This window comes from Anas platyrhynchos, chromosome 9 (genome assembly GCF_047663525.1).
Source record: "Anas platyrhynchos isolate ZD024472 breed Pekin duck chromosome 9, IASCAAS_PekinDuck_T2T, whole genome shotgun sequence".
Lineage (NCBI taxonomy): Eukaryota > Metazoa > Chordata > Aves > Anseriformes > Anatidae > Anas > Anas platyrhynchos.
The window spans coordinates 14,655,626-14,678,923 of NC_092595.1; the positions used below are offsets into that span (position 1 = coordinate 14,655,626).

General features: G+C 38.8%; 1 protein-coding gene across 8 annotated transcripts; it reads right to left on the reverse strand.

Moving 5' to 3' along the window:
• Positions 1-879: 879 nt before the first annotated feature.
• Positions 880-23,232, reverse strand: SEPTIN2 (septin 2). 8 transcript variants are annotated; one of them, XM_027464130.3, is made up of 13 exons: positions 23,115-23,232; positions 21,733-21,765; positions 20,374-20,494; positions 17,032-17,118; positions 16,021-16,144; positions 14,431-14,565; positions 12,749-12,866; positions 9,202-9,303; positions 8,760-8,905; positions 8,058-8,141; positions 5,948-6,005; positions 4,036-4,139; positions 880-3,632 (listed from the first exon to the last, which is right to left on the reverse strand). In XM_027464130.3, the coding sequence occupies exons 2-12, from the start codon at positions 21,739-21,741 to the stop codon at positions 4,044-4,046; spliced, it is 1,080 nt and encodes a 359-aa protein (XP_027319931.1). In that variant the 5' UTR covers positions 21,742-21,765; positions 23,115-23,232; the 3' UTR covers positions 880-3,632; positions 4,036-4,043. The 8 variants fall into 8 exon arrangements, with proteins under 8 accessions (XP_027319931.1, XP_038039921.1, XP_071898429.1 ...); XM_038183993.2 differs by having other exon boundaries at positions 22,869-23,128; XM_072042328.1 differs by lacking the exon at positions 23,115-23,232 and adding an exon at positions 23,012-23,105.
• Between the last annotated feature and the right edge of the window lie 66 nt (positions 23,233-23,298).

Sequence of the window (23,298 nt, forward strand, 5' to 3'; positions counted from 1 at the left end):
TGCTATTCCAAAAGTTCTAGATACGATCAATAAACAAACAAAAAAAATCTTTTAAAAAGCAGGTCTGATGTAATAAGGATGCTTCCTTACTTATTCTCCCACTAAAGATGAATCTTCCTTGAGTGGATCAGTTCAACACTAAACACTGCAGATATACAAAACATAACCATAAATATACTTCAAAACAATCCATGAAGTTGTCACAGCATGCACAAGTCTTACCCCTGAGGAGTGGTCTGACAGCACCATGTGCACCTCCCAGCAGTACAGAGCAATCCAACAAAGCAACCTCAAGTGACCTGTCCAGGTCAGGGCACATGAAAGGTAACACGTTTCGAATTCAAAGGACTGCCATAAAATGCTCTGGTATTAACAGTTAGCTCAGGAATCTAAGAACAAGGACACAGCCTGGTGCTCTCAACCTGTAACAGCCATACGGGTGGTTGGCACAGTTTTACAGGAAGTTGAGCCCCAAATTATTATGGAATTTCTAGAACAAAGATCAAAAAGCCTTTGACTCTCTCTTGAAATGAAGCACAATTCACTAGAAAACACAATAACCCTTCTGCATAAAGCACCACCCACAACAAGTAGCTTCATTCTGTGTTAACAGAATAATTAGGGGACGTGTAAGTTTGGTGAGAACTGCTGAAAAAGCAAGGTCCCATCGGTAGGGCTTCAGCATCTCTGGGAGCACCGAACGGAAATGCACTGTACCAATAAATGTGGAGCATGCAATATTTAACGGACATACTGTATGCAGCTTCAGCATGGTGTTCTCTTTCAATGTCTCCTTTATATTTAAAACATATCACCACAAACAAACAAACATTACCAGGGTTGATTATAACAAGGAATCAAAACAAAAGACAAAAAAAATGTTTTTGCATTTTTATTATAGTCTTGGCTAGTGACAGTACATAAACCAGAATATAACAGTAAGTTTTTTGTGCCAAGAGCAAGACATCTTTGCCACCAAATATAAACCTCTGCAAATTCAGAAGTATTTTGACTCCTAAATTAGAAACTGTAACAGAGCTATAAAAGAAAACAAATTATAGCCAGTTCAACACCACACCAAACATCTACCTTTTGTCTCCAAGTCTTTCTTCTACCAGTACTTGAAGGTTGTCTAAAAAAAAAGAATCTGTGAAACATAGTTTCACTTTTTATGTCTCACCATGAAACCACTGATGCAAGGCCAACGCAAGAGAATTGAAGGGAAAAGAGACCTTCAGAGACATCAGGCACACTACAAATGAAAGACTTGGGAAGGGGAAGCAATTAGCTTTCAGTTAAAATGGCAAGTGCCATAAACTTTATTTTTCCCATGAAAAAAAATATTTATGAAAATATTTCTCCTGCTAGAATTTATAAATCAAAAATTACTTGCCTAAGAATCATCCAGAATACTTTACCCTGATGAAATATTTCAATAGATGCTATTTCAAAGGTTAAGATATAGCCTAAAGTAATTCCACAGGTAGTGACCAAACAGCACTTAATGCACAGACGACCTACTTTTACTCCCATGTTAGAAAATATAGGAGAAAAAGCAACATACACAGAGAGTTACATGTACAACCCGGGACTGGTTTGCACACACAGATTTCACAGTTCAAATACTGGTTCCCAGTCCTATTGCAGCTTACAGTACCTACCAAGCTTATATGTGAAAACACAAATGTCACTGTGTCGCTGTGCTCAAAACATTTATCAGAGATACCAGACTAATAATAGCTTAAAAGCAGGCAAATGCTGCAGAATCAGAACAAAACCGGATTGGTGGCAACTACAGAACAGTATGGGAGCTCACAAAATACTTAGTAAAACACGAGTTACTTTTCTGGCATATTTATGACTACTGACTCACAAAAATGTATCAAAGATTTAGAAATACATAAGGTGCTGTGGAGTTGTTGCTTTGCTTTTTTTTTTTTTCTGGTAATACTGCTATGTTATTTCTATGTGCTATTTAGAAAAGGCAATACAAGAACTTGGAAGTGCATGTTTTTCCATCTAAGTTTTATGTGTATATAATTTGACAAAACGGGACTTAGCCACTTCTGTGCATCTACATACATGTATATAAAAAGGTTCTCATTTACACCTTTGTGACGGTTAGGGAAGATCACGTGTGTCATATACAAAACTTTGCGAATAATTGCTTTTGCAAAGAAAAATGGAGCTCCATTTTTTTTCTCTGCCCAGCAAAGGCTAGGGCAGAGAACTTTGCTTCACATTTTTAGAAAGATTCAAATATAAAGCAATTCATAAAACAGCAGTTTCAGGCAGGTAAAAATTTCTTCTGCTTAGCAGGTTCATATTTAATCTAGCCATTTGAGTATCACTGAAATTAGCTGTAGAAATATTATTATTTTTTCAAAAAAAATTAAAAATTATAAAAATCGTTGCTGCACCTGAGCTCAGAACAGAGAAAAGCTGGAATTCTATCTACTTATTGGCTGTTCAGATGTTTTGTAACACATCACATTAGGAAATATGATTTCTGGCAGAGTAACTGCGTACTCTTCTCAGCTGCCACCTACGTAGCTGTACGCTATAGCTGTTATTACATATGGCAAATTCCGTACCTACCACGATATGCAGCAGAAGTCCAGCCAAGCTCAAAACCAGTTTCCTTTGCTATCAGCATTAAGGAAAGTGACCTTGGCCTAAAAAACTGTGTAACACATTGGAGTCACCTCATAAGTATTACTGCTAACTCCAGGACCTTAAAATATAGTTCACTTCGATCCTGTCAGGCACAGATCACTCTAAAAAGAGTGGAAGTGTGCTAGTATATATGTTATACTACAATTAACAGTTTGCAATGCCCTAAAAATAGTATGAAAATACTCTCTAGGAATTAAAGAATTTCTTATGCATTTGGATATGGAAACACCCATGGACATAAAACTACTCTTTGGGGTTTATCTCATTTAACATACCAACATTATTCAAGCTTATTTGGTTACAGTAATGCCAGAAAACAGCAGGACTGATTTGTGCTGACGTACAAGAAACTCTTAAAAATACAGTGTGCCCTTAAAGAGGTATTTCCTCTTATTTCTTTTATTAAGACACAAGGCATGCCTGAATTCTAACTAGATACTTGCAGAGGCCAAAGGAGATCACCTGCACTCAGCAGAGACAGAAGAAGGGCTAGGGTCTCACAGACACACACCTGTAAACACTGCAAAAATATAAAACTAACCTTGCAAAGTTCCCTAATTAGTGACTATTACACACTACTGATATCACTAATAGCTGTTTATTTCTAAACATAATACAAAGTTAAAAGCAGGGAGTTAGTATGCCATATTAAAGCAAATCATCTAACGCCATGTCAGGCTAGAAGTTTCATTGTCTATTTTGTATCCCTAATACAATGGGAAACTGAAAATAAGCTCAATATAAGAATTACAAAACAAAAAGTCAAGTGTGTATAATATATAAAATACTGACTGACTACATGTTATGAAATACGTATCACAAGAGTTACCACAACGCGTTTCCATGTTAAATTCTAAAATAATCTCCAAGTCACAAACTGGGCAAAAGGCATCCGTGTAACACCACCGTAATTCAAATCCATGGAGTGTCTCCATTAAGTCAAGGTATAAAGTAATCTGAAAACAAGACAGAAAAATGCAATTTAAGATCTGCTATCTCCTTACATTGATAAAAAAGAAGCATAGACATTTTCAAAGCCACAATGAAACAACTTTGTGAGTTTGCGAACTACCCATTTATAGAATCTGAAAGACTACTTCCGTGATTCTTTCCAACGTACATTGTATAGACTTTCTGAAAAAAATGAATGCAAATATATGTGTCTGTGTAAGGCCACACTAATGTTTGGTTTAGTTTCAAGTCATTTCACTTCATAAACATCAGCTAAACATTAAAAATTAAAACAAAAGCTGAAACCTACACAAACACATCCTGTAAACATTTTTCCAAAACTTAATAGCACCCATAATAATGAGTAATAAAGAAAAACTTTGTAAAGTAGCTATTTGAACACCTTACCGAAGACTTTATACATGATGTCCACTGCTATCTCCTTCTCCACTTTGCATTTGCATCTGCATTTGTGCCTGCATTCTTGCGATCATCTCCTGCATGCGACGAAGCTGAAAATAGAGCATAGGAAAACCTTTAGCCTCATCTCACCTCAGAACACGATCCTTTGCTGTCACCACACTATTTATTATTCATATTAAAGAGGGAACACACATCTGCATTGGCTTCATCTGACAAGCAGCAACCTCAGGTTATGGCTTGTTTTAATACTGCTCATCTTCATCCACTAAGAGGTTGGAAAATTGCCTGACTGAAATAAGCAGGCTGTATTAGTTTAACTTGGGACAAGGTTTCTAAGTATCCCCAAGAAGAAGCAAAGACTTCCATTTAAGTTAAACAGATAAGAATGATGGTGTTGAAGTGCTGAACAAGCACACTTACCAAAGCTTATCATAGGAACACAAGCAGCTTGTTTAAGTTCCTCCAACTACACCTATATATCTGCCATCAAAAATAAAACCCTGTGAGGATTACTTCTCAACTTCTGTACTAGTGATGACTAGGTGGAAGCAAGGATTACAGGTAAACCATCCAAGGAGATGTATGCATTATTAAAAACTGTTTTAGTTCAGTTGTACAACACTGCAACGTTTAAACACAGGGTAATCAAGTAACTCAGCTACTAAGACTAAGTCCTGTACCTTCAACAGGGTTGACTTAAATTCTTTTACGGTACGAAACTTTGAAAGATAAGTCAGACAGCACTGAAATATTTTTGTGTGTCTTTGCATATTTACACTTTAAACTTGGACTGAAATGTTAAACTTAACAATGAAAATTAAGCCAGTAAGACGTTACAGTACAGTTTTTTCATATTCCTTGAAACAACAATCTTTTCCCTGGCTATCTTTTGGGACTTGGATAGCTACTAAGGCCAGTACTGGGAGCCTGAGGGTCTTCTTGAGCTAGGGCATATCAAAAGATCCATCTAACTCAGCCTTCTTTCCAGACTGGCTATTAGGAAATGAATGGAAAAGCCCAACAGCAGGTGCACACACATGACATAAGCTCTCAAATTCTAGAAATATGTCAATTCAGAACTTTCTAAATCAAAACATTCTGCCATTGTGTTTAGCGACCACCTTCAAGTTCTCGATATGCTCAAAATTCCATGCTAACGAGTACCACAAATTACAAATACGTTATATACTAAAAGTATCTTTTCTGTTGAAAAAAAAAGCCACCTATTAATTTAATTAATTTCAGCCTGCTTCTTTTATTGTAGTTCATCCTGACGGCTATGATTGTATAAACCCCTCACTATATCCTTCCCTTCTGTCATCTACTCCCCAAAAGGAACATTAAGTAGTATGCCATCAGAGGGGACCTGCCTCAGGTCTCTGCTTTAGCCATTCTGCCCACTCTTTGCTATTCATTGTATTTTTTCTAGTCATAGCTATATCCTCTTTGAATTAGGGGGACCTCAAAAACAGTGTTAGAGCTCTGAATTATGAATTTATCATAGTGGCAAAACGAGAATTTTCATGTTGTTCTTCATTCCTGGTAATTCCCACCACTGTTTCCTCCTTTGCTGCCGAGCATAACTTTTTCCCAATCTGCAATTGCTGATTTTAGAACCTTTTCTCATATATGATGGCTGTCCCTTCCTGCACAAATGACTTGTACAATGGAATCCGATGTTTACCAGATTCTGCTTGTTCCAATAAATTAGTATTCTGAGGCTCTTCTATACTTTTCCACTTTCTCTTTTGTTACTGTACCTTGAATAACTTTATATTAGCAAATTTTGTCTTTCCCTTTACAAATTATCAAGATCATGCAAATCAACTGACTTAAAACAGCAATAAAAAAAATAAAAATTCCCCCATCACAAGAGTACAGAATTTTTTCATCTTACTTCAGCTTCTTTTTCAAGCAGAATCTGGTCTTTATTTACTTCTTCATCTTCTATTTTCCTACAATAAACAGATATTGGTCAACAACATGCATACACTCTGGATCTTGCCTTTCCAGTGAATATTTTGTTGACAAAAAACAAGGCTTTCAGAACACATTGTATATATTTCATAACAAACACAAAGTTTACTGAAACATGTTCCCCACGTAGCTGCTATTCACTTTTTTTTAATATATATTTATTCCTTATCCTTTATGAAGTTATGCCCAGAACAAGCATAAGCTTCAAAATTAGTTCTGGCTATGACATGACAGATCTTTTTACATAGGTATCAGTGAAAACTATTTCTGAAAAGTATTCACATGCAGAAGTTTACCTGATTATAACATTATCTTAACTGATTGCAATTGGTGTGCCATGCAGGTATAGCAATTCGGAAATCTGAGTACAGAAACACTGTACTCAATTCTTTTTCACCGGTGCAGTAAATTGATACACAAAATCAAAACAATGCCGGACAAGATGTTAACAAAAATATGGAAGCAGCATGTAAAACATCTAGAAATTATTAATCTGAAAACTCAGCTACCCTCAGGTGGATCCTTTTTTTTGGTGCATTTCTATCCCATCTCTAACTTCATGAACCACATTTACTTGCAAACACCTAAACAGTATACATTAAGTTATATCTTACCCTTAAAGCTTCTAGAAAGTAAAAAGCTAAACCCAACAAAATAGGAAGTCCATTCTCCTTTTTTCAGTACTGCATCGTACTTAAAAATCATTCATTAAAAGTCATTCAAAAAAAAGGAGTACATTTATCTTTGAGAAAACTTGCTTCTGTGCATTTGCACACTTTTCTGTAAGATTGCCAGAGAAATCAAATCCCGTGTCCAAAAGCCTCTAGAAACACTGCCAAGGACTGCCGGTGGAATAGGTACAAATCTGAAACAAATTCCTGTGTAAAGCACCCTCACTTACAATAGCTTAACTCAAGTGCAGGAACACTTTGGAAATGTAAAAACAAAGATCTCTCTGCCGCTCAGCTAGACAAGACACAAAAGCATGTTTTAGTTGCACAAAGATATCTAAACTTAACAGCAACTGACTGTCATGGGTCCTTGGCAGAGGCAACTTCAAATCCTCAAAAAAATGAGGATTTTTTTGACTTTAACTAGACACCCCAACATGACACTACTTCTAAGACCTTTGTAAATACCTGTTGGGTAACAGGTACCAGAACTTGACAGTTTTTTAGCTTGAATTTCAGAACTCAGGATTTAAGTCAAGGGGGGAAAGTATGTCACCATGGCTGAAGGGAAAACTGACCTAGTAGGCCAATCCTACAGGCAGAATCAAACTCCTTTTTCTGAAAATAGACCAGGCATATGACAAAGCCTATTTCAAGAGTAGAAGTTACATAATGGAAAAAGCTTTGCAAAATGTATCAAATCCACTGAAATGTGCAATTATGAAACCCTCTAGTGGTTGAAATAAGAGAAGCAACCTAAAAATCTAAACCAGGAAACACACCCAGTTTTCAGCAAGAGCTCACGAACTCAACTTTGTAAACCCTGCTATTTTAGTTAAAAATGGGGTATTCTGCCTGCCTGTTTTACCACAGCTCAAAATAGGGTAGAAAGACATTATTCTCTGACTGCTTTACAAAGAAAATTATTTATTTATGTTGTGTTAAATAAAGTAGTGCAGGACTTGTTTCTCTTCTTAAAGACACAGTACAGATATTCAAGTGGTTAAGTCAAAAAAGGGATTTCTTTGAATGCATCAGCTAATCTAATTTGCACATTTTTAGATCTCTGTCATACACATCTGCCCTACTTATATACCCAAACACTCTGATCCAACTGCATTTAAGTCTTAAACAAAACAGAGATCTCACTATACCCTTTTTAGTGTCACAGCCATCTCTTCAGATTTACATACTACTTTTTCTTACTGTCAGTGTAAGCTGATTGACTGAGTTTTGTGTTGGCTGTAACTAGAGAGCTGTCCATGATCTACGAAATCCTAGCAATGAAATGGGGGGATAGGAGAAGAATAAAATAAATTCAGAGGAGGAAGAAACAGCTTATAACAATAAGATGACCACCTGCCGCCTCGTTTGAGCCTCTCAGAGCGGAAGTTCTCATAGTGAAGATCCTGGGTCACCTCTTGAAGATCTTGCATATGGGTGCTAGAGGAAGGAAGAAAAATCAAAAGATAAAACACATCAGCGTCACATCAGCATGGTTAAGGAACTCTCACATTCAGCACTGCATTCGGTCACTGAGTTCAGTGCATGCACCCATTTAACATGCTAATTTCAAAGCTAACGCAAGTTAAATAGGTGCAATGAAAGACAGAGACACCACCCCAGACTCCAAGACAGCCTCTCTGTAAGCCTGTACTCCTGTATGAGACATTTGACGAAGCAGTGCTGGGCAGGGGATGCCGAGTAGCACAGCTGAAAAAACTTAAATACCAAAATTGTGAAGTCTATAAAAGCACACAGAAACAAGCACAATGTACAAAGCAACCTGGTTTATATTCGTGGCCATCTGTGTTCAACAGAAGAATTAGACATACGATTATTGTCACAGAACTTCTGAGTAATTCAGATTGGAAAGGATTTGTGGACCTCTCGTCCAATCCTTACCTACACTAACTAGATCAAGGTTGCTCATGGCCTTCTCCAGATGAATTCCACATCCCTGAGGATTCCACAACCGCTCCACACCCCCAGTGCAATGTTTCAGTATCTTCCTAATTTATTTATTTATTTACTACTATTCAATTGGAGTTTTCTACTTACATTAGCATAGTCCTCAGCTTCAGAAAGTCATTATGTTCAGGATTCTCCACTTCAACGACACCCCATGGGTAAAGTCGGCCTCTAACTTTTTTACCTTTAGCTTCAATGAGTTGATTGGATCCCACTACACAAAATGGAATGCTGGCCTGAAAGTCAAAAATTCAAAAATTACCAACAATGAGCTAGACAAACAACTAAAAAAAAAAAAACCCTCTTATTCCTCTCAGCACTGCATATATTGGTAGTAAGTACACAATGTTTTTAATTTGAAGCTGTCAAAAAAGCTTGTGGGGAAAAAAATGTCATTGTAACCACTATCTTCCAGATAAGGAAGCCTAGGCACAGAGCTACAGTAACTCACTCAAGGTCTCAACAAAGGTCACGTTCTGTATTTTGTTTTAAAGCCACCTGAGCACTCTGAGAAGATACAGCGTATTCATACCTTCAGCAGTCTTGTCTGCTCTTTAAAATCTTCATCCTCGTCTGATTCAGCATCAGGCAGGTGATAAATCTTGATGCCATGCTCTTCGATTTCATCCAGAATCTGAGATTTACATAAAAGAAACGGAGGCAACATACATGTAAAGCGAGCACTTTTAAAACTTAAGGCAAAATTAATCAGGCCAGAGATTGTGTATATCTTACTAATTCGTATTCATTGCCAACTATTTGTTTTTAAGGAAGATATTCAACAACTCCTCGCCGCAGACCTTCAGACAAACAGTGGCACATTTATTCCATTGCTTTATTTTAACATTTCAAAAGCTTCCACTATTTAAAAATTGTATTCACAATGAAATCAGCTTCACTGAGGAAACTCAGTCCTCCTGAAAAAATATCTACCAAATAACAATGATTATTGTATGTAAACGAGACCTGCAATTGAGCCTTGCAGTGTTTCATCTCCAACAATTTATTACACATAAAATTACGCATATAACTAGCTGTGAAATTTTATTTTAAACAAAGATATAAAAACAATGCAAAAAATTCTTCCTCCCTTATTCATCTTGCTCCACATTAGCTGTAACTGTCAAAACGGAAGTACAACCTTCCTTGTCCTTCCTAGGGAATATTATATTCTAGTATAGAATATTACTATATTCTAGTCTTACTTGAGAACAAAACTGAGTTTCCAACTAGTTTTCCACTAGTATTATTTGCCATGCACTTTGCAATGGAAGAAAATTAATGTATTTCAGCCATTTAAGTCCCTGAACATCAAGTAGCAAAGCTTTTTTTGCATGTGTTGTATTTGCCTATTTAAAATACGCAAATTTATTTTGCTTTCTGTTTGCCTCATTTCATTCACATCTTGATTCTAATTGAAAACCCATGGTTCACTCCTCATTCAAAATGCAAATTAGAGAGAAAAATTGCTTAATTCAGGTGATGATCATCCTCTTTCCTGCAACCTAAGGCATACCTAATGCTGCTTTACTGTGTCAGTAATTATCCTTAGCTTTTGCAAAATGTAACATAGCAGCAAGACAGCGCTATACTGCAACTGTGTTTAAATGTGAACAGTTCAACCAGGGGATCAGGCCCAGTCATCATAGGTTCATGAAAGGCAAGTCCTGCCCAACCAACCTCATCTCCTTCTGTGACCTGCCTGGTGGATGAGGGAAAGCCTGTTGACAGTCTGCCTAGACTTCAGCAAGGCTTTTGTCACAGTCTCCCACAGCATTCTCCTGGAAAAGCTGGCAGCCCATGGCTTGGACAGGCACAGGCTGTACTGGGTTAAAAACGGGCTGGGTGACTGGGCCCAGAGAGTGGTGGTGAACAGAGTGAAATCCAGCTGGTGACTGTCACCAGTGGTGTTCCCCAGGGGTCGGTGTTAGGGCCCAGCCTCTTTAATGTCTTTATTGATGACCTGGGTGAGGGAATTGAGAGCACCCTCAGTAAGTTTGCAGATGACACCAAACTGCAGGAAGTGTCGATCTGCCAGAGGGCAGGAAGGCCCTGCAGAGGGACCTGGGCAGGATGGGTCAGTGGGCAGAGGCCAAGGGGATGAGGTTCAGCACAGCTCAGGGCCGGGTCCTGCACTTTGGTCACAACAACCCCACGCAGTGCTACTGGCTGGGAAGCTGTGCAGAGGGAAGGGATCTGGGGGTGCTGATGGATGCTCACCTGAACACAAGCCAGCAGTGTGCCCAGGTGGCCAAGAAGGCCACCGGCATCCTGGCTGTGTCAGGAGCAGTGCAGCCAGCAGGGCCGGGGAGTTGATCGTCCCCCTGGGCTCTGCTCTGGTGAGGCCGCACCTCAAGTGCTGGGTTCAGCTCTGGGCCCCTCGCTACCAGAAGGACATCAAGGCCCTGGAGCATGTCCAGAGCAGGGCTGCGAAGCTGGGGAAGGGCCTGGGACACAAGTGCTGTGAGGAGCGGCTGAGGGAGCTGGGGGGGTTTGGTCTGGAGAAGGGGAGGCTCAGGGGAGACCTCATTGCTCTCTGCAACTGCCTGAAAGGAAGCTGTGGGGAGCTGGGGATCAGCCTCTTCTCACAGGTAACCAGTGATAGGACCAGAGGGAACAGTCTCAAGCTGTGCCAGGGCAGGTTCAGGTTGGAAATGAGACATTTCTGCTCAGAAAGAGCAGTCAGGCACTGGGACAGGTTGCCCAGGGAGGTGGTGGAGTCACCGTCCCTGGGGGTGCTCAAGGAAAGGCTGGACGTGGTGCTTGGGGACAGGGTTCAGTGGTGACATTGGTGGTAGGGGGGTGGTTGGGCCAGGTGGGCTTGGAGGGCTCTTCCAAGCCTGGTGATTCTATGACTCCAAGTAATACAGCAGGTAAACAATAGAGTCAAAAAGATTAATATATAGTTTACTATTTTAAGACTGTTTATACATGCCTATCACTCCAAGTGTTGGCTAAAAGGCCTTCCCCACAATCAGTTATGGTCAAATACACCACCTGGAGCCTTGCATTCAGCTCTGGGGCCCCAGCACAAGAAGGATATGGAGCTGTTGGAGCAGGTTTAGAGGAAGCCATGAAGATGATTAACGGGCTGGAGAACTGCTATGGAGCCAGGCTGAGGGAGTTGGGGTTGTTCAGCCGGGAGAAGAGAAGGCTCTGGGGAGACCTTACAGTGTCCTTCCAGTGCCTACAGGGGGCTACAGGAAAGCTGGGGAGGGACTCTCCTGAGTGACAAACACCACAAATCCTTTTTTCTGTATTCGTAACTGTTAAGAATGGCATCAGGAGCAGGAATCCATTTGACATAAACCCATATTTTTGTCTTAGAAAATGAACAAACTTATTTCTGCAGAATTTTAGCAGAATAAGTATTTCAAAGTAATGTAGTTTTGCAAGTTGGGTAAATTAACTATAAGGGTTTTCAGAATGGGATAGGAATAGACAAAGTTTTAAATATAACAAATAAGCCTGCATCAAACGAGCACAACTTAATTCTCTATCACTTCAGTCTAAACTTCATAGTTACTAACTCATGATGGTTTGTTGTACTGTTCCTCCCCTCAGTAAATACTACGAAGTCCTACAAGACTGAATGTGTTCAGGTGCCTAGCCTATGGAAGGAGGAATGTATTAGAAAAGAGTGACATAGTAAAATCTTTGAAAAATCCTGTTTTTCAATCATCAGTGTTCTGACATATGAAGATTATAGATGCTTTGTCTCTGCTTCGGAGATTATGATCTCTGCTTTGGGACTGATCAGCCAGGGCAGGAGAAATTACCACTAGCAAATGCACTTAGATATTTTCCAAAGTTTCAAAATTCACTCAGTGTAATTGTAGATGTAGCCAGATCTGCCATTTCACAGGCAACGTTTTAAAAGATAATTTCTCAGTTAAATACATAGCAGAAGAACTCACAAGGTATCAGACTACATATTAAATAATGCTACACAGTGCACATGAAATTATATTTTTCTTGGTGAGAACAGAGTAAGGGTGAAAGAGAACACTCCTCTTGTCAGTGACCAAGTTGCTATAGCCGACGTATAACACTTTTCTGTGAGCCAGAAAAATACTTACCCTCTTCTTTAGTCTTTCTCGCTCTTTCAGAGAAAGTGTATCAGCTTTTGCAATCACTGGTACAATATTTACTTTGTTGTGTATGGCCTTCATAAATTCAACATCCAGAGGCTTAAGGCTAAAAATAAAATACGGAAAAATCGTATTTTTAATCTAAATGACCAAAGTATCTTCACACCAACATTGACAAGAGAACAAAAAAGGCTTTTGTTAAGTATGCTAAGAGCAAGAGGAAGTCTGAGGAAAACATTGAACTGATGCTTGATGAAGATGGCCACCTAACAAATAAGGTTAAGGAAAAGGAGTTTAATGCCTTTGTTTTGCCTCAGTTTTTAATATTAAAGATAGACCTTGGGTTCCCTGGTTCTCTACATTTCTCATGGTCCTCTGAGGACCACAACTGGACAAGCATTAACCTTTCACTGAAGTGGCCACTGAAATTGTAAGGTACAAGTTTTATCAGCTGAACGTTCCTAAATCCGTAGGGCCTGATGGAGTACTGAAGGAGTTAGTGGATGTTATAGCTGGACCCCTCTCAACAATTTCCCAGGTCTTTGGATTCTGGGGAGGACCCTGCTGACTGGAAGCTGGCCAATGTTATACCTGCACAAGAGGAGACCCAGGCAGCTACAGACCTGTCAGTATAACCTCAGTATCCAGAAAAGTTGTGGAGCAGATTGTCCTGGGGGATACTGAAAGATGTTTAAAGAGCAAAGCTACTGTCAAGGAATACCCAACGTTAGTTCATGAAGGCAAAGTCCTGCCTTACTAATTTGATCTACTTCTACAGTAAGGTCACCCACTTAGTGGACAAAGAGAAGGTGGTAGATATAATCTTTCTGGATTTTAGTAAGACTTCTGATACCACCCCTCACAGTATCCTTCTGGATAGATTGTCCAACTGGGAGATAAAAAGGCTCACACTACGCTGGGTGATGAGCTGGCTGAACAGTAGAGCTCAAAGGGTTGTGCTGGGAGGGGCTACATCTGGCTGGCAGCTGGTCATTAGCAGTATTCCCCAGGGCTCATTTCTACAGCTAGTTATGCTCAACATTTTTAACAGTGATCTCGATATAGGAACTGAATCCAAAAGCTTGCTTCAAAACAGCTGGTAAAAGGGTTGGAAAGCATGTCCTGTGAGCAGACACTGAGGACATTTGGCTTGTCTAGTCCGGAGAAAAGATGGTTAAGAAGTGACCTCATCACTCTCTACAACTTCCTGAGGAGGAATAGAGAGCGAAGTGCTCATCTCTTCTCCCTGGTAACTTGTGATAGGACATGCAGGAACGGCACAAATCTGTGCAATGAGAGCTTCACACTAGATATTAGGAAAAATGTCTTTACCATGAACCCTCATGGTCAAACACTGGAACAGACTTCCTAGTGGCATGGTTGATGCCCCAAGCTTGTCCATGTTCAAGAGGCATTTGGATAATGCCCTCATTAATATGCTTTAACTTTTATTTAGCCCTAAAGTGGTCAGGCAATTGGACTCGATAATCTTTGCTGTTCCCTTCCAACTGAACAATTCTAATTCTAAATGTCCCTCCTTTTAGTTTTAATACTTAAGTAATGACAATCTGATTCTGATAATTTAAAACAAATGGTGCAAAACAAATTCCCTGAAGTGAAAAAATGAAGCATTTTTATTTTTCAAAAATAAAAGTGACAGAAATACTTACCCATGACCAAACGGTGAAATGAAATAGAAGCAGCAATGAACGCGGTTATCTATGATATGCCTTCTGTTCAAACCACTCTCATCATGCAGATATCGCTCAAACTGCTCATCAATGTAGGAGATTATGGTCTTAAAACTGTGAAACAAATTGAGATTTAAGAAATCATGCTTATTCCCAAACGGCCAATAATTTTAGTGAACTTTCAAAGGTTACATTAAAATACCCAGACTTCCTGCTGATGAAGCAGCCTGTTGATGGACAAAAGTAATTTACTGACACTGTAAAATTATCTTAAGCACATATCCTAGCATTTGAATTGAATGCCAAAATAATAAACAATAACTACTATGGATAATAAATATATATATTTACATATTAAGATAAAATACAAATACATATACACATAATGATACACATCTCAACTTCTAAGTAAACTGCTCTTGGGCTAGTATTCATCTTGTGATTAGCATTAATTGCACATACTCAAGACAATCTAAGCTTCTTGTTCTAAATCAATTTAAAACATCAAATTATTGATGCTGATGCAACAGCAAACTCGCCAACAGCTGAAACAGAGATGCAAAAATGCTGAAATCTTGCATCACACTGCTCAGAGTTGCATCTCTGTGAACCACTTCACCTTACACACAAATTTGTTTGGTTTGAGCAGACAGCTACACTCCTCCTATTGTATGCTTGCCAACGATAAATACCCAAGGCTAAAAAGATGGAATTATCAGTTTATTACTGAATGGAAGAATAAAATAAAAAGTGCATCTCCGAACGCTGGCTTGAGACATTCTGATTCCCAGTTAAGGTGGACAACCAACCTTAGAAGCAATTCATAGATCCCAAACAAAACTTTACTAATGGGAGAACAGGGAAGCAAAAAGGGCAGCAAGATGCCACAGTGAGAATGGATGAGATGGACCAGCAAGTTCTTGACAGAAAGTTGGCCAAAGTGCAGCAGAGGCTATCACTGAATGCCATTAATCAAGATTTATTGGTACTTACTAGAAAGCAAACTTTTCAAGACACTCGAGAACCTAAGACAATTAAAATACACTTAAAAAAAAACAAAGCATGGAGTCTGAGAGTGCCCAAACAAATGCAGACAAGATCTAATGGTGAATTTTTATTTGCACCAAAGACTAGATGGATTACTTTCTCAGGTGTTTGTTTAATTCACTGTGTCCCAGTGGTTCCACTGCTTTCTGAATATACGAGAGTCAAGTACATGATCCACTTTAAACCCCTCCAAACCTAAAAAAGTTAACCAAGGAGAGAGAAAAATACAAAATATCAAAGCATCTGTGTCACAGCATTTTTCAAGCTGTGGATGAAGTTAACTGATGCTTCTTATGTATCTCATATAGCAACTGAAAACATTTTTAAACTTGAATCACATCTAAAATTAAACCAACCTTCCTCAAAATTAGAAAATTTGCCCATTTTCCAAAAGCGACACCTCAAATTCAGCACTTAACCTAACACATGAAAAAAGGAAGATATTGACTTATATCATTAGACATAATGTGAAACGGGTGTTCAGTCATCAAATCTAGATCAATATGTACTCTGTGTACGCACCAATCTCGACAATTGATAGCATCTCCATATCCTGGTGTATCTACAACCGTCAGACGAAGCTTCACACCCCTCTCTTCTATTTCAACTGTTGAGGCTTCAATCTGCACAGTGCGTTCAATTTTCTCTAAGAGACAAGAAACTTGATCTTTCAGAACAGAATTTATAAGGCTGTCATTTTGAGACACTATCAAAGGATTGATTGTCAAGTTACAAAAGTCTTTTAGATTTCTTACTTGTTTCAAATTTTATATAGAAACTGAGGCAAAAGGGAGTGACTGAGAAAAAAGTGTAAGTACTCAGCAATTTGTAGAACAATACTAAATTATACGTAACATATTTTCCTAAGGTTTAAAGCAGTTTTCAGCCAACATGATAAATTTTTAAATCAAGTTGTTTAACAAGTAGCAAAGGGGAAGAAAATAGTATCTATAGTCTTACAATATTCTCTTTCATTGAATTATTGTATGCCTTGTTTAACAGGATAAAAAAGGGACAAGGTATCTGAAGATGAAACAGAGGTGAAGTGCTGTGGTGGTTTTTACCTTGCTGGGCAGCTGAACTCCACTACAACCGCTCTCTCGCTCCCCCTCCTCAGAGGAGGGGAAGAAGAAACAAGTTCGAGTGCACATTCACTATCTACCCAGACCAAAGGAATCAAATTGCGATCCCAAGCAAACATAAAAAGTGTTCAAGTTTAGAATTGCAATAGATTTAAAAAGTTTCTGATTGCTTTTGTTGATTATTTCTCTTAACATGACACGATGACGTATTTTAAGCAGAGATTAGCACACAGATGCCAGTATGACTCTTCAGCACACCCAAGGACTAAACTACACAGACCAAGAACTGAAGAAATCAGCTCTACAATCAGTGGTAGCTCAAGTATCAGCCAGTACATTAGAAATTAGTAGAGCTTGAAACAACTGGCTGATAATAAAATCCAAACATAAAAATATTCAACTTCAAATCATCAAGAACAGAAAAAAAAAAACAGAACAAAAGTGTGTTTACCAGCAGCTCCTGGGATTATCCTTTCTGGGTAGAGATCTGTCAAGAAGAGGCTGTTTATTAATGTAGATTTTCCCAATCCAGATTCACCTGTGATTCAATTTACACATAAAGTCAATATATTTGCATGATTAATCTCCACTGTATCCAGAAAGTTTCATCTGACTGTATATTTTTCATGTCAAATCTTTTTTTTTTGCATTTAAACATTTACAGCTCATTAATACAACTTAGAATTTTGTATTAGAAAAAAATTGCACAGGAATGTTGAATTACAATTTATTCATCTCAACGTTACTATACACTTTCTCAGAGTTTTCAGAGATTATTTGTAATTAAACCTTCTAGGCAAGTGGAATTCTGATCATTTTAAAATTAGACTTTAATTTCCCATATCACATCTCCTGATTTTTTTTTTTAAGGTAAGCTTTTCTGATAGCACTCCAGAATGTCATACACACTGAGAAGCTGGGCCTTGTCTAGGCCATATCATCAATTTAAACAATGAAAGAGGTGTTACTGAGCTTCTGCAAAGATCACCATCATAAAGTGTGATTTATTCCAACTTTTTATGCTAATGGGGAAAAAAATGAGGGGAAAGGAACATGATATGAGTGCTGAGTATGCATAAAGTAATTTTTTAACTGATGAAATTGGGGTTTACCAAAGCGTACCAGATACGTTTTTCTTCCGGAGTTACTGACTGAGCCATCAGAAAAGTTCAAAAGCTAAGTAACTGGCTAAATATCAAGAAATAAATCAGAAAAAAATGTCAGCATAAAGAAGACCAGCAACTCAAACTGCTCAGTACATGCATTCACTGAACAAATTATTTTTTGAGAATAAAAAAGCAAAAATGGAGAGGGTTACTTGATCCCTCTAAGCAACAAAGTCTGTTCTGTAACAGCAGTCTGAGAAAAATATCTGAACAGCAACAACAAAAAGGAATTCTTTTTTAAAATAAAGATTTGACTAGAAGATGCTGTTTTGTGATGCCTTATAGAACACATCTCTCAAGATAGGATTTTACCAGTGCAGCCTTCACTAGTGAAAGAGACATGCAGCCAGAGTAATTCAACACTCGCATGGCATCATTTCAGCAAAACCAAGAAAACTTCAATTTCAACCAGTGACACACTTCTTATTTTCATCCTGGGTAAATATTACGTCTAAACCAAATCAGTTTTCATTGCCTCTGTCAAAAATGAATGAAACAGCATTTATTGTAATTACTGGCCCCAGCAGTTAGAGTTGTGTGACTCTCAACTGAAAGAACTGTTTAGATGAAGCCATATCTCAATAATCAGAATAAATATGCAATTGTTAATAAATACAAGTGGTTATGTTTTCTTCAGATGCAACAGAGACAAACAAACAAATTGTTATAAACTCCAGCTTATTTTTTCCCCAATCATGACAAACAATACTTGAAATAACAACGTGAAGAAAAAGCATTGATCAAGACACTGTCAGTCCAGAAAGCCTAAAAACAGAACAGGCAAAACATTTCCCTGATCAGAAAATGAGAAATACAGTTAGTGGAGAACTACAGTTCAATACAGACATTGTGATACAGCCCACAAGAGAATATACTTAAACCCCATACATATTTCAAGAGAAAGAACTCACATTCCAAACTGCTGAAATAATCAACTTAAAGCGCAGTTTATTTTGTCTTAACTTCCATCAACTGCCTCCCTCTGCTAGCATATCTCAAAATATCACTCCACATTTTCAATGAAGTTACTTTTCTGCAAGTTCTCTTGCTGCAGTTTTCATTTATCCCTTAGAACAGCGGCAGGCAGTGACTACAGAGTTCGATTTTACTCTGAGACATGGTGGGGTTAATTGCCTTTCTGTTACTCTGACACCATGTCATTTTCCCACAAGTTTCTATTCTACAAAAGAGCAGAAACAGCTGTATGGTCTATCTAATTTTGCACAGCTTTCTGCAAGAATTGTTTTAGATAGCCCTATTTGTGATGCATCTGAAAGCGCTCTGTATATTAAGCACACCCTTGTTTCGCAGACCTAGGATCACAGAACAGTAAATTCCAAAGAGTGACAGCAGATACCAGGATTTCCAACATCTAAAGGCTGGCTTTACCCTTAGATTTTATAAGGTATCCATTATGATACTATCCTAGGCAAATCCAACAGAGCTAAAATGAAATGACTCCCAACAATTAAAAGGCATTTACCAAGCAGTGTAACTTAATTTCCCTATGTCCTTGTTCCCTCTTCCCTCTCCTCCCTCACCCCAGGTAACAGGAAACAACTGTCATAAAATTCTAGGAAGCCGAAAACAAGGGCCAGTGCTGTCCAACATTGCACTGTTGAAGAGATAAATGGGGCAAAAGCAAGGCTAGGGCTGTCATTTGGCAAAACTAATGACAGGTTTGAGGACAGATTCTTCCTACAACTACTGGAATCCAAAACAATTAAGAACTTAAACACCTACTATCACATACCGACTCACCTCTCCTGCTCATTTCCACAGTGATGTCCCCTTGGACAAATCTAGCACATGCAAATGAGCTTTACTTCTTATGAAGACATAAAAAAGAATCTGACTGCAGACAACTCTATTAGGATACTTCTGTCTTCAAGGTGAAAATTACAGAGTTTAAACACCAAATTCTGGAGTTACAGTGCCCAAGCAATAAGAAATATAGATTCAGGAAAAACGCAACAAAGCCTGATTTGTGAAGCCTACTTAATCTGCAAAAATATCACTGACTTTTGAGAGCATGGATCAGTCTTTCCACAGATGCAGATTTCTCTTCCCATTCCTGGTATCAATATAGATTGTCAACGAAATACCTAATAGAATTACACTTTAAATTTTAACTGCTAATAGACAATCAGTATCAATTTGAAAAGTAAAACCTCACATCAAACCAACTAAGTTAATTCTATTCTTCTCTTACAAAAATATTCAGAAGGGGTGGAAAGACCAGAGTTTGGATTCTCTTGAACTACATAGCAAATAGTTTAAATAGTCTCCTTGATGCCATTTGCTTAATAAAAACAAGCAAGCAAACAAAGCATCTATTCAAATTCACTTTTAAGCTAAATTTTAAATGGAATGCTTGAACCCTGTAAGACAAAACAAAATTTCTTCACCACATCCACAAAATTATTAACATATTCAAACACGGTTTGTAACATGGAAAACAACTGATGCATGAATTAATAAACTATAAAAGAAAGTTAAATGCTACAGTCCAGAAGAGCTTTCTGATGCTAGCCGACGCCTTACAATAGTAGAAGCAATATTCACTTTAACTCCACGCTCTACGTAAGCAAGAATTTGTTGTGAGGAACTATGAAACATTTTCTTACCAACCACCATAAGAGTAAATTCAAAGCCTTTCTTCACAGACTTCCGATGAACCTGATTGGGAAGGTTGGCAAACCCAACGTAGCCAGGGGTTTCCGGATTGGTAAACTGAGCAGGCTGTTGCTAAAAATAAAATAAGACAATAATAAAAAACCATACAAGATATACTTGTTTGGTAAGTGATCTCCTCAGCTATTTCAAATGCAATAAGCCAGAAAAGGAAGCGTGGAAAATCGGAAGGTTTGTAGCTCATTTAGCTCTCAGAAGTTCCGCCTTCACTAGAACTTCTTAAGAAACAGAAAAAGTCAATCCCATTGATAAGACGATGGGATTTAACACTTGAAATCATATGATTCAAAACTACATGACATACACAGAGTAAACTAGGTGCTTTTTCCTGTCATTCAATAGTTTCACAATGAAGTATAGAACAACTGCCTTCAAGTAAAGCTTAGAAAAAATGTTTCATTTGCTCTTGTTTACCCTCATTCAGTCTAGATCACCTCAAGTAAAAGAAAAAAAGGTTTATTTATTGAAATACTGCTAATCACAGTCTTCTTAAATGATGCCTTCACACCCATTTAAAATAAAAATGCTTGTGCGTGAGGCATATGCACTAAAATAAGCATTACTTTTATTAATCTGGTTTTTGGCACTTATGAAGAGATAGTCATCTGCTGGAAGTCCTCATTAGAGATCTCTTTCAAAAGGAAAAGAAAATTATACAAGTGTGATTCAAATGCCCTCTACTACAAATATCACAGAGAAATCTTTAGATCTGTTAGTTTCCCTCCTCAAATATATTACTTGAGTACCTTTTATCATTCATTTCACTCCAATAAACTAACGTGAATGTTTTAACTTGTTATACCAAACACGAGACCAAGAATTAGTTGAATCCCAGCTTTTTTTTTTTTTATATATATATATGTTACTGCACTTTCAGGGAGGATTTTCCTGATCAGTTGACTACATGAACAAATAAATACATTACCAATAAGTTAAATACAAGAACATCCTTCCCTGAAATTATTTCTGCTCAAAACACAGCAGAAGGATGGAAGTTTCAGTGAAAATGTTAACAGGGAACTTCTATACAAATCCATGACCAAAATTAAATCCTTCCAGGAGCATTAGTTAACTACAGAGTTTCATGCTCAGTGTAGAAAATTGCTTTAATATGTATATTATTAAACTCAATAACTCGCTATTGTCTTCTCATTTGTGAGCTGTAAATTTACCTTACACAGGCCCACCAACGACAAAGTAATGGTTAAACAGTCTGTGTCTGTAGGTAATTTTTTAAAAACAAAATATACATTCTGCATTGTTACATATGAAGGCAGAAATGTTATTCTTACCTTAGACATTTTTATGGAAGGTCAGGAACAAATCTGAAAACAAAACAAAAAATATATTCCAGATTATTAAAAATCACATGAGGAGAAAAAAAAAAAAAAAAAACTAATATCCACTTTGAATGCTAAATCAGGAAACGAGCATCCTTGAATAAACACTGACATTTTGAAACAGTGCAAATCACTTCTCACAGAGGAAAAATATTTGAATCTTCAGTATTAACAAGGAGCAGGATTGTCAGCAAACATTAGGCAGTTTATTCCCATCAGTAGACAATAAATTCAAGCAATATTAACATGACAACATTAATGTATGACAAACCATACTGAAGCCTGAAAAAGAAGAGTTCACATCCCTTCCAGAAACTAATCAAAATATGCTAAAAGGCATATTACCACTTACAGGAAATATGGTTTTTTTCAAAGCTCAAAAAAACAACAAAACCCTCACACAGCTTTTTTTTTTCTTTTTAAACTTCCCCCCCTCGCCATTTCCTTTCATGCTTGAGTGTTCTGTAAAGAGTTGATGACTTCAAAAGGAAACGTTTTCTCCTCCTCTTTGGTCTAGATGCTTGCAAACTCAGTCATCCATTTTAACTTTTGCTGCCAAGTTCGGATTTTTGCACACAGCTCTGTCACACGGAGATACAAAGCACAGGGAAAAAAGAAACCTCTCATTTGACACCTCTGTGCAGCAATGTCTTGTAACCAAGACCTGCCAACACCAGTGGACTTCTATCAGGCTAACTTGCATCATTTGAAGAGGTATCATTCACTACGATAATCTAAAAACGTCAACACGAGCAGGACCCTTGTCAGATGAGTGCTCCAGGTCCCCTTTCTGGTTCCTCCTCTGGCTCACCCTCTTTAACCAAAAAGGGATCTGTTCCCACGCGCAGAGCCCACGTAGCAGAGCTGCCTCTTATCTAGAGGACTCCAACCCTCATTGTGTGGGCAGGAAGCTATCGCCATCTGACTCCTTCCACTGCCCCCCTGAAGCACGCTCACCCTTCGCACCTCTCAGCACGGAGCAAAAGCCGCGCAGTTCGCTTCTGAGGTAAAATTTCTCTCTAAAAATAAAAACTATTGCCTGCAAGGCCAGGAATTCCCCCGGTGAGCCGACGTGCGAGCAGCCAAACCTCCTGCAGCCGGAGATGCTCCTCGTGAGGCTTCTCCCCGCAGGCTTTGGGACGCCGCCGGGTCCCTGCGGAGCCCCCCACAGCCGCCGGGGGAACCCCACGCTCAGCATCCGATGCTGCAAGCGAGGATTTGCTGAATTTACCCAATTTCAGCGCCGTGGCTCTGCAGGGGGGGCCTCTACCACCGGGCCTCGAGCACGGCGCCCCCTCACGGATCCCCCTCAGCCCCCCCCCCCCTCAGCTCACCTCAGCCGCCGGCCCCGCCAACCGCCGCCGCGCGCGCAGCCCCTGAGGCAGGGCGGGAAGCGGAGAGGCGGCACCGCCCCGCCCGCCCTATTTAAGCCCCGCCCCCTTTAAGCCCCGCCCACCGCGCGTTAAGCCCCGCCTCTAAGGAGGTTCCCCCCCCCTCCCCTCCCGTGCGCATGCGCCC